Below are 18,843 nucleotides of genomic sequence, written 5' to 3'. Positions count from 1 at the left end.
TTGGCAGTTTATGAACCTGGCTGAAACAGTAAATAGTTCATTGGCTGGGTAATTCCAATGCCAGCCTTCTACCTCCCAGGACCTAATGCATGCCCGAAAGCATGCGATTCACCACTTGAAACCTCAAGTAAGAATCTAAGTGTCATGATGCTACTGCCCTCTCCATCTCAATCCACACAACCTGCCTGGCCAACCTTCCACCCAGGGGGAAGTAACTTATGGCTTCACTAGGAAATGTCTTCCAGAGGCTCATGTGTTTGAATACCTGGTTTCAAGCTGGTAGCTCTGTTTTAGGAGTTGTGGAACCTTTGGGTCTAGGGACATAGCCGACAAAGCCAGGTAGCTGGGGACTCAAAGTCATATTTGCCTTTAGTTCTAGTTGGAGCATTCTGTTTCCTTATCCTCCAAGATGTGGACAAGTCATGTTGCAAGTTCCCACTGTTAGAGGGCCAGGCCACTCTGGCTGCCCTGCCTTTCCCTCCCTCTGAGCTGTGAACCATAACAAACCTCTTGCCTCTAAGTTGCTTATTCAGGCAATGAGAAAAGCAACTAATATAGAGGCTCATTGTCAGCCTCCCATGATGACAAGTCATCAGAATGAAGAACTCTGTCAATACATGAGTCCAGGGAGAACAGATCTTTCCCAATTGCAGATAACACACTCAAGCTAGTAATGTGGCCTAGAGACAATGCCAAACATGTCCCTCTTTCCATTTCCTGAAGCTCCACATCAACTTGGACATGCCATTTAACTTTTAGGGTGTGCTGAAAGCATCTGTAAGTCTCTCTCCATGAGTGGTACCTTAAGGAGAAGGCACAGTCCATAAAAGAAAAAGGATATCTTAACCACACCCTGCCCCTCTGATGCTTTGCAATCCACTATTTGCTGATGTATTTAAATGCACTCCACCAAGTCCTTTACAATATGCTAGTCTAGGTTAGCATGCTTTTGGGTGGGGCTAATAGAAACACAGGATCAGAAATCCAAGAAAATAAATTTATTGAACTTTGAAGGGAAAAAAATCCACAGACATAAAAGGAAGTTAAATATAGACTGCAGGACACAACTAGTCATACGGTAAATAATAATGGCTTGTGTGGCCAGCAAAGTACCAAAAAAAAAAAAAATGACATTCTGGGACTGATTGAGGTATTTAGCTATTTTTGGCTATAGAAATGTGGTCAGCCTATGGTGAAATGGTAAGATAGTTCATCAAAACACACATCTTTAAGCTGAATAGATTCTAAGTTGATGATACTTCATATGAAATAAATCATGTAGCCATTGGAGAAACCATAGCAGCAAGGTAGCAGAGAAACCTATTGAAATCTATTACAAAGTAACACAGTGAACCTTAAACACCCAAAGCTAGATTTTCACTGTCTCTCCTGCATGAAAGAGATTTCAAAATCACTAAACATTAAGCTTGTTTCCCCACAAAGGTCTTGGCAAAATGGTAAATATCATTAAAAGTTAAAGGTAATTTTGAAGTTTCAGGCACCTAAAAATATTTAAAATGAGATGTATCCCTCAGGGAGCTGAGAATTCTCTTTCTCCCATAAATGTTTTTTTTGGGGGGGGGGCTAATCCAAAGAACTGTTTATTTTATTACAGAATAAAAACACAAATTATATTGTATGTTTTTCTACCTTATCAGTTGTCCTAGGAGGGAAAGTAAGGAGCAATGAAATACTGTTTACTATTCAAAATATCTCTTATCAAAGGTTTGACGACAAGGTTTCTCTTACTTGTTTAATTACTTCTGAGTTGTGCTTTGTGCTTGGGAAGTAATTTATCCCGTCCCTTCTTCTCCCTGAATTAAAAGTATGTGTTTGGCTGTGAAACAAAGATCTAGGTCTTTAATCTCCTATGCTTTTATCACTTTACCCCATGGGGTACTGGATTTCACACATGTGAAATGTCTCCTTGTGTACACTAACTCTTAGGTTACTATAAAAACCAAGCTGTGTTTGAGACGTCAGCTCTGCACAGATGTGAGAGCCTCCTCCTCTTCCCGATCTCTGGGTCCTCAATCCACAGGCCCCGGAAGATGGCTGCATCCTAGCCAGTCACACCACATCACGTCTACTTCTCTTACATGTAGCCTTGTGGCTTGAATGGAAATTTGTCGAAGAAAGTATTCCTTCCATTATTATGATTTTTGTTACTGATTGATTTTGTGCATGATACATTGATTGGTATTAAAATAAATTAAAGTTTTCAAAATTAAAAAGTATTTGTTTACAAATTTAAAATGGGTTTGCTCCAATAATGCAGGTTATTAGACATTTTTAGAATTAAAGAAGCTTTGGGAGTTATAAAAAGGGCTTTGTAAAAATCTAACTTGTTTGTTTTTTTTTAGGTTCATTGACCAAAGCTTTAAACCCTCTTTACATTGTAGTTGCTACATCCTTAGATGGATAATTGTGAACTACAATATACGTGTAGCATATTATAAAATACTCATGCCTAAAGTGTAAATTATTAAAAATATCTTTATCAATTTCATTTCAAAATAAATGTTTTGCATATCCAAACTAGCTTTACCTTCTCACCTAGAGTTTAGTTCCCAGTTATTTTAAAAAAAAAATGAGCCTGTGCTATAATCTGCATTTAATTTCCTGAACTGCAAAAGCCACCTGATTGTTTTGCTTTTTCAAAAAGCATGATCTACATACATGAAAAAATGTAGCTATTTAATGCTTAGTATCACAAAATTAAGACCCACAGTACAGACAATCACTGCCACTATACAGTCTTAAAGACAATTCTTTAAAACATTTATAATTCACAAGGGAAGGATCTATCTGATTACGAATTCTTGATTTTCCACGTTATAATAATGCTTTGACATTTCCAGAAAAGGTATTTTAGAATACACATTCACTCTCACGCTCTCCCAACAGATTTAAAACATAGTTTTGGTTTAAGCGTTCATGCCCAGCCTTTTCTTGGCCGTTAAAGATAGGAGAGGCTACTGCATGATTTTGTTCAGTTGGTCTGTGCTCACATAGCCACATGAGGAGAGAAACTTCTTTTTGTCAGGCAAAGGCAAAGCAGTCGCATTGAGTATAAGGCCCCTTGGAGACTGCACAGTGTGAACCGTGGTGTAGTCTGGGACAGGCATCTCAGCATCCGGAGCAGTCTCTGCTGTCTCGGACATCCGGCCAGTAGTGGTAAGGCTTTCTGTGGTGATATAAATGTCCTCTTGGTTAAAGCTTGGTTTTACACAAGATGTGGCCTCCTTTCTGGGGGCCACAGCGATGCACTTTTTGGCATCTGACTCACAGAAGTAGGCACTATTCATGCTGTAATTGTCTTGGCAGGGCGTGGCCACTTCCGGCTGGGTGTTGCCCTGGGCTATCCCTGCCTTAATCTTTTGGCCTGGGGAAAGGACTACACCACCTGCTGGTGTAATGTCGCTTACTTGGGCATAAAAGTCAATGTTTGCCAGTGACGCAGGACTGCTCATTGGTGTAGAGGTGAGTTGGTGAGTTGACTCAGTTTCACTGCTCAAAAGTGGCTGTGGCTTGTCTTCCTCTGTCAGGGTAATGGAGGGGTGCAGAGAGCCAAGGGAAGTATCATAAGGCAAGTTCTTCAGAGTCTTCTGGTCAAGGCACAAGAGATCAGCTTCCGCTTTTAACTTCTGTGGCTGAGCAAACTCCGAGGTACCATCACATATGTCACTGGTGTGGAAATCAGTATCCAAGATGTCAGGGTCATAACAGCTGGTACGACCAGAATCATCATCCTTTGCTCCAAGGGTACCAGCTAATTTCTCATGGTCATCACTTAGAAGTCTGTCTGTGTCTGACCCTTCAGTCTTCTCATCCACATCCGCGTCATCAATATCTAGCTCAATGAACTCAACCCAGGAGTCATCATTGTAGAAGTCGGGTTTGTAGTTATCATGAATGCCTAAGATGGTGTTCACCTCCTCCAACTTTCCTTCCTAGGAGGCAGAGAGAAAGTGGAGATCTATGAAAAGCAACTCAAAACCATTATATAACTTTAAATAGCATGTATTGAGATTTCAAAACAAAACAAACCAAAAACCAAAAAAGGAAAAAAAATGCCTCAAACCCAAAGCCAACCATCTAACCAAACCAAACCAAACCAAATCAAACTAAACCAAACCAAACCAAACCAAACAAAACAAAATCAAACAACAAACCAACCAACCACCAACTACCCTCTCAACAGAGGATAGTATTCTTTAGGGACTACTTAATTGAATGATCCACAATTTAGACTTAGTTACCTTGAGAAGATCTGGATCAATCCCTTTAATCTTTGGAACTGGTACTGGGGGTAAAATCAGCATCTTAATCCTTGGAAACAAATAAAGTGTTATTTATTTATCTCAAAAAGGTAGAAATGAAGCATTGCCAGTGCTATCACTTATTCTAGGCGTTCTTATATTTCATATAAGCAGAATTGTTTTCAAAGACAGGGAGGGTTTTAAGCAGTAAGTAAGGGGCAAAAGTCACAGGAGAAGAACATCACCCAAAGGCCATCATTTAAGCTTTTTTAGCTAATTGTGGTTCAACTCAATTTTTTTTCCTTATTAATGGGTAGTCAATTTTCATACTTGGCAATTACTTAGTATTTGGTATCTAATTCTGTCTGTGTAACTTCGATGTAAGTTATAAATTAGATATGAATAAGATAAAGCATATAACACCAAATAGAAAGCAAGACAATCAATAAAATGCAAACAAAGTTATTTTCAACCTTGAAAAAAATGGGTTCGGCTAAGTTAGCACTACACGGTTCATAGTAACCAAAAACATTGAAAATGATTTTTAAAAAAGATTTATTTATTATATATAAGTACACTGTAGTTGTCTTCCGGCACACCAGAAGAGGGCATCAGATCTCATTATGGATGGTTGTGAGCCACCATTTAGTTGCTGGGATTTGAACTCAGGACCTTTGGAATAGCAGTCAGTGTTCTTAACCACTGACCCATCTCTCCAGCCCCTTGAAGATGATTTCTAGCCAACATGATAGTGCAAGTATCACTTAAAATAGGACAGGGTAATCTGAGCCATCTCTAATAAGAATAGACTTATATGCATAGTACTGTGATATATTTACATTTTCTCTTTTAAATATTGAAATTATTTTTTCTTTAAAAAATCTATTTCTAATATTTTTAACTGAAATTGAATTCTTTCCCCCTTCCTTTCTTTCTTCTATCCTTTCCCAGTTGCCCTTTCTGAAACCTCTTCCATGTAACCCCCTCTCAAGAGTTATCATTTTTATTTTTATTTTATGTGTCATTCTGTGATTATATTCCATGAATGAGTAGTTTTCTAGGGAGGGCAGTAGAGGGTGTCAGATTCCCTGGAGCTTGAGTTACAGACAGATGTGAGCCAGCCTTTGCAGGTGCTGGGAATTGAACTTGGGTCCTCTACGGAGAACTACACACTTTCCATTGCTCTAGGCCCTGAAATAGTTTTTGACTGTAATTAATTTCAATGTTTATTACATAGATTTTGTATACCATTAGAATTCTATTACTTAGCACTTGGAAGCTGCCCCATAAACATTTCTTAAATAAATTTGAATAAACCATTTATTTTGTTGCTAGCTAACCAGTGTTTATGCCTCAAAACCAACACAATTAGCTCTAAATGCTTCCATACTTCATTGGAGCATTTGTGATACAGATATGGTCCCTAAAGCCTTAAACCTCACCACATGATCATCTGTAGAACAAGATGGTCGATCCCTGCACTAAATATTTCATTGAATCCTTACAACTACCAGGTAAGGGAGACAATATTGCATGTGTACTCCAACCATAAACGACCCTTGGCAGGGCTGGCGTTCAGGCCCAGAGTGACTTGTCCAAAGCCAGCTGTCTTTCCTATGCTATGCCGTTCTATTGCTTGCTTCTGCATGTATAAATGCATCCCTCAAGTTTTCATAAGTATAAAAATACAAAGTAACCTCAATGATATGAAATAAAGATTCCCCAATGGCTAATGTTTCATTTTGTGACATGTATGTCTCCTTTTTGAAAAATGTGATCTGTTTTGACACGTTAGTGGCTTTTTTTTTTTAGTTGTGATACTCTTAAACCACAAAGACCTACAAATTCCAAAGGCCCAAGCTAGAAATAGCACTCAATCAATCAATCAATCAATGATGATAGATGATAAGCTGTGTGTCTCCTCAAATGGGAGAGCAGGGCAGTTCTCCTGCGCATGTGTGACACAGGAAGATCAGCCTAGTTTAGAGTACACATTTCAGCATTTAAGCTTATTTTTTTAAAAATTTAAACAGATTATTCTCTCATACAATGCATTCTATGGTTTGCCCTCCCTCCATTCTTCCTAATTCCTCCCACCTCTGCTCAATGCAAGAACCACAATACCCCTCTTTCCTCTTTAGAAAAAGGTTCTCCAAGACAAGATAGAACAAGACAAGGCAAAAGCAATAGGAGGAAATGGCTGGACAAGGCAACCCAATAGGAGGAAAAGAGTCTTAAGAGCAGGCAAAATAGTCAGAGATACACCTGCTCTCATGGTTAGGATTGTCACAAATTCTCATCCTTTATAGCAAAATCCTCATTCCAAAATAGGAACCAAAATTACAGCGTGGACCGGCAGTCACTCGGTCTCCCACTTCTGCTGTGTGGGGACACAGCTCTTTCATGAATCAGTAACTCTGGGTTGGTCATATGGTGGGAACAAGCTCAGAGGAAAGGTAACCTGGGGTGAAACTGCGTCCAAATTTACTTGATTCAAATGCAAATGTCAATACAAACCTTGCTGGATTTTACTTTCAATTATTTGGATTATAACGGAGTAAAGTTCTTTCACAAAACTTGAAAAACATATTTATCCTGGAGCCCTCAACATCCTTGGAATTTTGAGCAAGATGGAAAAAAACAGCTTTCTTTGGAATATTTTAATTTTGGGATTGTGTGTTAGTTCTGTGCCAGTTGGTGCTATTTTCTATCATTTCGTGCTTTTATCATAACATGCAAATTTTGGTTTCTGTAGGAAAATGAAAGAAATTGATTCTTTTTTTTTTTTTTAATCACAGGAAAGTGGGAATTCAATACAGATTTTGAACAAATATCACAACCTGTTGATTTTAAGTGAGCATTACAGTTTGGTCAGAGCCTCATTATTCATAGAAAAATAGACATTCAGAAAGTATGGTGCATATATTTATTTATTCTGCCACAGAGGAAATGAAACCATGTTTGCAGGAAAATGGATGCAACTGGAGACTGTTATGTTCAGTGAAACAAGACAGATGCAGAGAAACAAATGTTACCATGCTTTCACTCAGGTATAGAGTGGGGATTCAGTTGTCTCTATATAGTCATACACACGTAAAAGGAAAGTGGAAAGATGGGGTAAGGAAGAGCTCTGGAGGAAGGCAGAGAACAGGGAAGATAATGTGGTATGTATGGACGAAAGAGAAGAAGGCTCTGCTTGCAAGGACAAAAAGAACCAGAAATGGGAGGGCGGTGGAGGAGGAGGCCAGTGGAGTAGGGAAATCGGAGAGAATAAGTTCACCCTACAATTGTCCGGTGACAGCTGCTCTCTGAGCATCTGTGTAAAGCCCTCTCTTTTGAGGATCTGTGTTTCCCAGCTTATCTAGGTAGGCTTTCCTTATTTCACTAAAGGGTTGTCTGTCATTTGTATCCTGCAATTAAAATATTATTTAATTGAAAAAAAAGAGAAAAGCATATCCGTGGAACTATCACTGTGAAGCCAGTTCTTTGTTTCCTAACCAAAATAGACTAATCATAAGAAAATGAAAAAAAAAATTTCATTTCGAGGCTGATGACGGATCTCAGTTGGGAAGGTGTTTGCCTAGCACGTATAGGGAGGGCCTTGGGTGGAATTTTTAGCATGGCATAAAATTGAGAAAGGTGGAGGCAGGAGGATCAGAAGTTGAAGATTAACCAGTCTGAGCAAACAAAACAGAGACTAATATATATATTTTTGAAATCATACTTATTGAATGGATGGTATTTTGTTTTGTATATTGCTAGTTAGTATCAGTAGACAACCTCACATGTTTTCTTGGCCTTTGTGACCTGGAATGAACCAGTGTTAAGGGTGAATGGTTTTATATGCAGAGCAATTTTATTTACAAGTTCCATATAAAATTTGGAATTTCACTAGCTCTATAGACTGATGAACTCAAATCAATTAATCTGACTCTGTTTGGCATTATTCAAGCTCATGTCTTACTTAAAATTTTAAAGCTAAATTTACTCTCCTCAAACAACTGAAAACCCCGTTGTTTCAACTGTAGTATGTTTTGCAAAAAACAAGAATGTGGCTAAAAAAGCTAAGTTCAAAATGGAATTATGCAGTGAGTTTCCCCCCCTCATTTACATTATGATATTGACGATGAACCTCTGCTGAAAATGAAGTTCATTCAGTTGAAGTCTTTTGACACTCAAGAACGCTGGCATTACCTGAACCACGTCTGCTAAAATTCTATTTAAAGATGGCCAGTTTTGAGGTGTGAAAATGCTGGATTACTACAACAACTAAAAGCATATACAATATATTTGTTCCTATATTCCATTTTGAGTCAATGAAACCTTTTGACTTTAGCTGAAGAGTTTGATTTCAGTTTTAGATAGAGCAACCAACTATTGGTGGCCCAGAACTGAAGGACTTCCCAGGACCTAGGGCTTATAGTTCAAAGACCAACTAAGTCCTGGAATCTTGAAAGTGACAGTCTTAGAAAGCTCATGATTGCACATGATGTTGAAACTATGTTAAATGCACACAAAGGGCAAACAATAGAAGTATTTTTTTTCCTGAATGTTGTATAAAACATTTTCTGCAACTTAAGTTTTTGTTGTTCAAAGTGATTTAAAAGATCATGTTGTTCACACAGATATAAATTTTCAGAGAGGTTAGGTGGTACAAAGAAGTTCAAACAGCAGTGGTTGAATAGCTGTACTCAACTCTCCATTCTCCAAGAAAACAGAATTTTCTTAAACTCTGAAGGATACTTCAACAGAAGGACGAATAAAGAAAATGTGGTACATTCATACATTGGAGTATTGCTCAGCTGCTAAAAACAATGACATCATGAAATTTTCAGGCAAATGGATGGAACTAGAAAAACATCATCCTGAGGGAGGCAATCCACACCCAGAAAGACAAATGTGGTATGCACTCACTTATGAGTGGATATTAGTATAAAGTGAAGGATAGTCATGCTATAATCCACAGACCCAGAGAGACTAGGATAGAACCAAACAAGACTGGCAAAAAGTCAGTGAAATGATGCTTAATGATATTTGCTATACTCATGGATTGGTGCCTGACTCAATTGTCATCGGAGAGGCTTCATCCAGCAACTGATGGAAACAGAGGCAGAGACACACATTAGGCAGAGCTTATGGAATCCTACTGAAGAGGGGGATGGAGGATTACAGGAGCCAGAGGTGTCCAGGATACCACAAGAAAACCTACAGAATCAACAAACCTGGACCCATAGAGACACACTGACTCCGAACCAAGAATCAGGGAGCCTGCATGGGTCCAACAGGGACCCTCTGTATATATGTAATAGTTGTGTAACTTGGTATTTTCGTGGTACTCTTAACAGAGAAGGCAGAGGTTGTTTCTGATGATGCTTTTGCCCACTTTTGGGTCCCTGTCCTCCTACTGGGTTGCCGTGTCCAGCCTTAATATGTCTAGGATGTGCCTAGACTTCCTGATTTAAACCATCCATTTTTTTTTTTTTTGAGGTGAACATGACAGATGACAGACTGAGTATAGATATGGTAAAGGTAAAACCAGAAATTAAAATTTTTGGAGTTAATTAAGATAGCCACTCACGCTATACAAGAGAACATTTCAAATAACACACAGGAGTACTCATGGAAATGAGGACTTGTAAAAACGTATCAAAGAGGGTGCTTCACACCTACCTTTGCTGCTTTGAAAATATAACTACAAATAGCATCACTGCTACTCCAAATATTCCAAAGATAATAATTAAGAACCATGGAAACCGGAAATCTAAAACAGGAAAGAATATTTCACTGACAGAATTATGAATAGCCCAGGCAAAGTTTACATTGCACTGTCCTTCCCCTCTTGAAAATATCCGTTAATCTGAATTCATAAGGCAAAGTTAGCTTTTCACTTCATAGCCATGGAAACACAGTAGGATGGCTTTAGATTTTTCTTTCCTAAACATACAGCATGCTTGTCTACTGCATAAATCCCTTTACATATATATATATATATATATATATTTATATATATATATGTGTGTGTGTGTGTGTGTGTGTGTATGTATATACATATATATATCTCACACATATATATCTCACACATATACGTGTATGTATACACATATATACACATATATGTGTGTGTATATATACATATGTATATATATACATATACATATATTAATGATGATGGTCATCTTACTTTCCCTCAAATTCTTGGCCTCTTTTTATTTAACTTTTTATATATATGTAAAAACTTATACATATATATACATGTATATATGTATACATATACCTATATGTATATACATGCAAGCACATGTGTATACATATATTTTTATATGTATAAAATATACATATATAAAACACTTAATATACATATATATAAATATATATCATATGTGTATATATTATATATATATGTAAAAACAGTTAAAGAATAAGATGACAAAAATTTAAGAGAAAGCGAGGAGATGGCCATTCCTTTGGAGGTGGTGGTGCATGGGAGGGTTGAAGGGAGGAAATGGAAGGGGAGACGATAGAGTAATGTTACAAAATAACCCGAAACCTATAAGCTTCTCATATGTCCAAATGTCTAGAAAATATCACCAGGGCTTTGGCACCAGAAAGAAACTGTTGCTTGTTAAACCTAAGTAAAGAATGTCCATCTGATATTTTAAACTGTCATGATATCTGTTAGGTTACATATTGAGGATATATTGAGGTTATGAGGCTGGAGTCATCATCTACCTAGGCACGTAGAGCACATTTTTAGTTTGGTACTGTGTTTTTATGTACACTGTGCTGAGGCTGTTCAGATACTGAGATACTTTATGAGCCGTGGGAGAACTTGTTTGTGACACTTCCATTGCTTTCCTTAGGACTAAATGTCTCCCAGTCCCCTCAAGGTTGATTCCCAGTATTCTTATCACAGAGGCAGAGTCTAACTCTTTTTCATACGGACACGAGCAACCCTGCATCTCCCAGGTAGCTCTCCTGTGAAGGAGCTCCAAATGCTTCCCAAATCCCCAGAATATGACTAACCATGACTAACTGCTTACTAGGTGTTCTCTGAGTAAACACCACACCCGTACTTCCCCAAGCCCACCATGTTTCCTTCTGCAAACCATAGATAAATTTGTTTCTTCTGGATACAAATCCAAAACACCCACATTATAGGAAAAAATTGGGAATACAGAGACATACGAAGAAAAAAAGAAAACTCCCCTGGAAGTGTATTCCTTCTCTGAGTTTCCACCTGCCCTGAAACCTTTCCTAAATCAAATAATTTGGAAACAAATTCTTTTGTTAATTTTTAAATTTTTATTTTATTGTTTTTTAATTATGCGTATGCATGTGTGTGCATATGAATGCAGGTGCCCACAAGGCTAGGGATGGCGGATCCTCTGCAGCTGGTGTTACAGGTGGTTGTCAATCTCTTGATGTGGGTGCTGGGAATTGAACTTGGATCCTGTAGGAGAACAGGAAGTGCTCTTAACCACTGAGCCATATCGCCAGCCCCTCCTATTGTTTCCTTTGCATTGCATACATCTTCTACAGATAGTGACGTCAACGTCTTGCCCCTGATATGTGAAACTAGACTATATTGACCTAGACAATATATTAACAAGTGGAGGCATATGTTAGCATATATTGCCAAAAGTCCGACTGTCAACTGTCATTTAGACAGATACCACACACACACACACACACACACACACACACACACACACACACACACACACACACTTTACCTTCTTCACATGCCACCAGCGTGTTCGTCTGAGGAAATGTTACACGGAGCACTTCGCTGAACTCGCTGTACTTTTCAAAGCTCCGTTGTCTGGATCTCACCCGCACTTCGTGTTCCTTATCCAGTCTCAGTGAGTACAGTGGAACGGATGTTGACCATATAGGGCCCATCTTTCGAAACAAAACATAAAAACAGATTGCCTCAGGCGTCAACCACTCGATGCACAAATTCTTCAAGTGTTTTCCCTTTTCTCTTTGAACTGGGTTTCTAGAAAGTGAGTAATATTTGTGCATGCCCAGAAGGAATTGTCTATTAAATAAGACAGACTGAGACAGATTATGTAAAGAATAATTTTGTTAAAATAATAATTGCCAAATTTGTTTTAGTATCAAAAAATGCAGCCGTGTGTTTTCATTAGGTTCTTAAATAGTCGACTAAGATTAAGTCATATAGGCTTAGGCATGGCAGAACTGTAAGAGGAGTATTGGTATGTTACTCATCTGGGGCTTATAGTCTTGTATGGAGCAATATATTAGAACAGGAAATCTCATAATTCCACTCCAAAACAAATTATGGCCACAAGCAAATCATATATTTGTAACATATGTATTCACTGGAAAATCTGGGTAGTAGTCATTTATTAATAATCACAGAGTTTGAACCGGTCCTAGAAATTCCATAATTGTCTTTAATTGCCAAAGAATTTTATTGAAAGCAGCTACACACTTTATTTACTCCTGAAGTCTTAAACTTGCCTCAGAATAGTCTGTTGCTCAAGAATCTGCATAGAAAAATGTGAGGTAGCTATGTCCTCAGAACGGAAACAGTCTTGTGGAAGGAGAGTCTTCAGACTTAGGAAGTCAGGAAAGCTCAGAAGACTGGAGGGTTCAGAAATCTGAATAACTCATATGGACCCTCCAGAAGGTCACACACGTAATCATTGTTGCTGAGGAGAGGAAACTGTCCGATCAGCTCTGCAGGCAACAGCAGGGACGTACCCTTTGTGAGTCATCCTGTCTGCTGTGGTGGGCTATGCCCTGAATGTAGCTGTGTTTGAGTCAAACATACTCATGTAAGTAAACCTCACATACTCTTCTTTTGGCACTGAACAACATCATAATAGAATTAGGTGGAACAGTTTTGTTGACCTGTCGTTGGTACTCTGTCTAGTGGGACTAGATGGTCACAGCTCCCAAGGAAAATGCACACGACAAAGTCACTAGAGACCTGAGCAGTGAGCATCAGTGCTTCACAGTTTTGAAACTTAGGATATTCCCTCTCCCCAGACAAAGAAAGTAAGAGTACTCTAAGATGTTGCTATTAGAGAGGCAGATCCCAGGTCTGCATTGTCACAGTCTTTTCCAGTAAGTCAGTGGGGAACCCAGAGCAGAGATTTACAGTATTCAAAACAGTAGCTGCATTACAGTTATGGACTAGCAATGGAATAACTTTATCTTTGGGGATCACCACAATGTGAGGAACTGTGCAGCGTTAGGAATGTTGAAAACCACGTGGTGCTCAAGGTGGTTTGATATGTTTTGAGTAAGGCACCTACTTCCTGTTAATAAAATAGTGGGATACTCACCTTTTCGGCAGCATGAATTTTCACATAGATAAACCCCACAATTTGTTTTATTAAGTTAGAGGCTGGACCTCAACATCTGAAACAAATTTGTTTTCATCCCAGTTGGTTTCCACGAACAAAGTACTCTTTTCCCCTATGTATAAATGGAGGGTGTGTCTTCTTACAGGAGCCTCTGAACATATGTAGGATTGTATGTTTAAAAAGTTTTCTTTAGAGGAGGACTCTGAATTTTAAACTTTCTCATTTTTTTATTAAGTAGTTTTGAAAGCTTGGATGTAATGCTTGGAGGAAGGCCTGGTTTCTCAGCCATAGTCATTGGTATTGTTTGTAGATTTCACTAACAATTGTAAATGGTCCATAGAGAGCCCTGGAAGTCAACCCATGTCTGTCTTCCCATACTGTGTTTCTGTTTTCCCAGGGAACTTTTAACTTCATCAAACAAGAATCAAACATTATACCTCTAGAAAGTAGAAAAAGTACAAATCAATCCCAAAGGAAGCAGAAGGAAGGGGGTGGCCAGTGCTGGAGCAAAAACAGGTGAAACTGAGACTAGAAAAATATTGAAAAGGACTGACAAAAATGTTTTTTTAAAAATATGTTATTTAATTGTGAACTTTGCCCTTTAATGACCAACTAATATAAACTGAGAAAAACCCACCTCCCATTCTTTCCTTAATCATCCAGTACTTTTCTTCCCCAACTTAGAGTAGGCACACAAGTTAATTCTCCCTCTCTCTCTCTCTCTCTCTCTCTCTCTCTCTCTCTCTCTCTCTCTCTCCCTCCCTCCCCCCTCTCTCTCCTCAGTGTATTTACTGCTTTAATGTGCATAGGTGTGGGACAACTTGCTGGAGCATGGAATGCCTCCCAGGTCTCATGTCTGTGAAGAAATCTAGTCACTCTCCCAGTAGCTACCAATTGTCAAGAGCTTCTCAGGCAGTGGAGGAACATCCTAAGTCTCCCCCAGATACAGGCTGGGAATTTGGCTGGCATGATCTTGTGTAAATCTTCTGCTCATGCTGTTATGGCTGCTGTGTGTGTGTACCTGCATGGCCGTGACCAGTGAATAGTTTCTCTATAGCCATCCACTCCTTTAGACACTTCTAATATTTCTTCCTCAATCATCTTTGAATCTTGGGAGGCGTGGGTAGGCTATGGATGCTCCCTTTAGTGCTAAGTGCTCTACATGTTGACGGGACGCGGCTCTGTGTATTAATTACTATCTTGAAAGTGAAGATTCTCCAATGAGGATCAGGAGCTGTATTAATCTATGGGTTAAGCACTATGCCCATTCAGCAGATTCCCCACTAGGGCTTATAACCTAACCAGTCATGCTGTTTTGGCCCAGTTAATGATGTCAGGTATGTGCTCCATCTTGTGTAGAGGCTTTAAATCTAGCTAGAAAGTAGTTAGTTATTCTTGTAATATTCATACTACTATCAGTGGGCCTATCTTTCTTGACCGGTATCTTGAAGCATTCACGACTTTTCTAACTTGTTTATCGAAACTAAAATTAGTATGGGAACTATTAAAAGGAGTATAGAGGCTACTCAAATAATGAAAACTAAAGTTACCACATGATCTAGTGATTTTTTATTAATAATTTATATCCCAAGGAGATAAGATTAATACATTAAAGATACATTTGCCTGATCATGATAACTAGCCAAACTTTGGATCAACCTGGGCCTGTTGATGAACGAATGAGTGAAAAAATTAGGATATATTGAAATGTATAAGAGAGTAGATTTGAAACTGTCAATTCAAAAGCATCTGTAAAAAAGTACATCCATTCATAGCTCGGCTGAACCATCTTACCACATATGACTATTTCAAAACATCATTAACATGATAATTAATGATAATTTTTATATAATATGTGATTATATATTTAGTATAATTACTCTTAGACTATTTGAAAAAAATTACTTAATCTAGTTTAATCTAGTTTCTGATGTAGGCATCAGAAGTCTTTACAGATTTTATTATATAACATAAAAAGCACCATTTTTGCTAATATCACTATGGGTCCTTTTGGGGTAAGTCTTCATATGTTGGAAGGCTAGTAAATCAAGGTTGTAGATATACATTTTTTTAAAATTCTATATTCTGCCTGGAGGTTAAAATTCATCCTTTGTGCAAACATTGTCAGATGTTCACTAGAAGAACAACCTTTTTCTTGAGAAATCTTTGACAATTCCAATATGAGTGATTATCTACTAGTACGTGTGTTGTCCTTTGTATAAAATTTGTGCTTCATACAAAAGAGCTGCTAGTCCAGTTGCTGAATCATTAAAGTGTTTTGATCCATCATTACCTTGGAATAAAGATGAGTACAGTGTGTACCCTCTGTGTGCCACACAGAAGCTTAGACAGCAATACACTCCAAGGCTGAGATTTAAGTCGAGGCTCCTATGAAACAGCCCCAGCCTTTAATGTGAGCTCCACAATGTAACTGTAAACAATGGGATTGTTGCCTTGATTCATGTTAAGAGCCAGCAGTTTTCTTACTACTATTTTTGTACCATGGCATGAACATGTTATTAGTGTGAAATTAATGCCTTGGTACCTTGTGCAAAGTAGTTGTTCCTATACTTGGTTGGTGAATAAGTGTTTGATTATGACTCAGGTTTAGAAAGCCTTGTTTGAATTAACATCCAACCAGCTCCCTTTTGGTTCCAAGTTATAAACCAGATATCTAAATTAGAATGATTCAGAAAACAGAACCTTGAACAGAAGGAGTAGCTGTTCGAGGCAGCCCAAGTTGTATACTCGGCTAATGACAAAATTGGCCTCTCTTTTGGTGCTACACTGAATAGACAGGGCCTCGTGTCTCAAAATTTGGGAAGTGAACCCTGCCAGGGTGCTTGGGTACAACCTCATGCCTATCCTGAAGCTGCTTGGCTTGGCCAGGGCTGGGGCTGTGGTTAGACTGATTTAGAATTAGTTATATTTGGAATGGCATGGTAATCCTGTTTCCCCTCTTGTTGTGTGCCGTGTGGAATGTATCTCGGTGCCGAGTTCCCAAACGCTTGGCAGGGAAGTGTGAGGCTCTCCGGCCAATTTGCTTTCTCCTCCCCTATGTAGTGGCCCCTCAGCTTGATTTTCTCTGAGGTATGTAAAAGAACATCTTTCTGAAACCTCTATGGAGTAAATTCTGCCTTTATGCCTCTCTTCTGGAGAGACCCAAGAATAGATACTAAGATAGGTCTTATAAGTAGCAGCCATTAAAATCATGGGATGACATTTGGCCATGGCCTACTATTGACCTTGATCATGATCCTAGTTAAGTTCAGCCACATCTCTAAAGATAGCAAAGTGGTAAGTCTGTGACCTTGCTCCATGGTTAAACTGAACACAGAAGATGACCAGGGAAATGGTTTTCTCCTCCCAGTACTCTTCCATATATCTCCATGGAAGATTCATATCAGCATTTGCTGTCTTAGAGACTTTTTAAGGTATTGAGATTATGTCAATATTCCCCTTATAATGAGTTATAGGGCACATAACTTGGGCATGTAGTATTAGGTGAAAAGAAAGTGTTATTGCAAATAAGAAAGTAATTATTGAATTAGGAAGAAGAAAAGTCAATGTATAGGATGGAGTGACTCTTACCATTCTCCATTTTGTTTCATTTACTTCTTTGTACTGAATTTCATACTCCAGAATTATCCATCCCTTCAGAACATCTGCATTGGGTGGTGGCTGCCAACTCACTTGGATATCTCCACGAATCCCAGTCAAACTGATGTTTAGTAAAGTCCAGTTGAGGCCAATGGGCGGATCAGGTTGCACTGTGAATTCAATGGAGAATCAGCCCCCAGAGAAGCACTCTGTAGTGATAGTCTGTTTCCTTCAGAGACCAAATCACTTCATTCATTTTGACCACACTCCCAATTCTTCCAACAATCCACATTGCTATAACTCTACTCTATAACAGAGTAATATTTTTTATAAGAAGGCTGTTTTATTTAAAAAATATTTATAAAAGCTCCTCCAATCCCATTTTAAGTCTCAAATCTGAAATTCATTGGAAGAGTTGTGCTACATATTAATTTTAGCTCTGATAGCATTTGTATTTTAGGATTTTGGCATACATTTATACATACATAAACAAAACCAAACAAAAATCAAAAACCAAAGAAGTGGAGAATCAGAAAGACTTTACTTTTTACATATAGCCCAGTGCAGAAAGTAGAGGATTTTTCTTTCCAAACTGTGTGTGATCTGAGGAAGGACCATGCCTTCTGCATCTCTGTCACTACAGTTCTGTCCCCTGAGCCCTCTGCACTTGCTCTCTGGTTTTGCTGTCTTCCTCCCCATCCTACTTTGTTTCTTAGCCATCAGAAAGAAGGCATTATGCGCCCATCTGGAGTTAGTAATAATTCCGCGTTTTCTGTCTTTGCTTAATTGTCAAGTGAGCAACTTGAAATTGCATTTTGCTCAGCTTCTGCTAGCAATCCTCTATTATAATCTTAGATAAATCTCTGTATTCTTATGAGGACCATAAAGACTAGAGTTTCATAAAAGATGATAAAGACAAGTACAGATTCTGAAGCTAGGTTTATGTCTAAATTTTACCATGTGTCAAGCAAAGTGTTGCTAGATAGGGCTCATTACCAAGCCTTTGAAACTATTTGAAGATATAGAATTAAAACTTAGTTTATTTCTTAACATATGCACTTAGCTACTCAGAAGGATTCCTAGAATTAACCAGAGAGAAGCATACAAATACATGCTATAAGGAGCTTCTTTTTTTTTTTTTTGAGACAAAGAGATAAACTTTTATATTGACCCAGAGTGGACACCTACTTATGCTAGAAGGGTATGTTATGGCCACTGTCACATACACCTTTTTTTTTTTTTTTAAGAAATAAAGATTTTCCTCATTTAAAAATATCAATTACATAGACACATGAATATACTTTAGAAATTAAACTTGAAGGATATTCAAGCTACATTGTCCTATGGAAAAACAGTATCACTTTGTCCTGGATTCCTTAGGAACTGTGGAATAAACAGGCTTAATTTTTTAAGTGGCTGGTTTTGAATGTGTCTTTGCAGTTCAGTTCACTTTTTAAAGTTAGCATAGAAAGTAGGACGCTCATTATAATATGTTCACATGTATGTATTAATATACATTGTTTTATCCATCTTGCTCCTTCATTGAATTCTTTTACTTCCTTGAGTTCCCCTCGGTAGTCTCCTCAATCATGGACATAGTCCATTTCTGCTTTCTTGTTTCACTGCCTTCTCTTTGTTCTCCT

General features: G+C 38.2%; 1 protein-coding gene across 2 annotated transcripts in view; it reads right to left on the bottom strand.

The window, feature by feature from the left end:
* Positions 1-979: 979 nt before the first annotated feature.
* Positions 980-18,843, bottom strand: part of Ghr (growth hormone receptor) — a 238,825-nt gene continuing 220,961 nt past the window's right edge. For both annotated transcript variants that reach the window (XM_052159774.1, XM_052159775.1), the window contains 5 exons: positions 17,192-17,370; positions 11,996-12,164; positions 9,933-10,023; positions 4,263-4,332; positions 980-3,953 (listed from right to left, as the gene is read on the bottom strand). In XM_052159774.1, coding sequence (XP_052015734.1) covers positions 2,976-3,953; positions 4,263-4,332; positions 9,933-10,023; positions 11,996-12,164; positions 17,192-17,370 — 1,487 coding nt within the window. In that variant the 3' untranslated portion in view covers positions 980-2,975. The remainder of the gene's footprint in view (positions 3,954-4,262; positions 4,333-9,932; positions 10,024-11,995; positions 12,165-17,191; positions 17,371-18,843) is intronic.

This window comes from Apodemus sylvaticus, chromosome 16, assembly GCF_947179515.1.
Source record: "Apodemus sylvaticus chromosome 16, mApoSyl1.1, whole genome shotgun sequence".
Classification (NCBI taxonomy): Eukaryota; Metazoa; Chordata; class Mammalia; order Rodentia; family Muridae; genus Apodemus; species Apodemus sylvaticus.
Note: the sequence above shows the minus strand (reverse complement) of the source record. Positions and strands in the feature narration are given on the sequence as shown.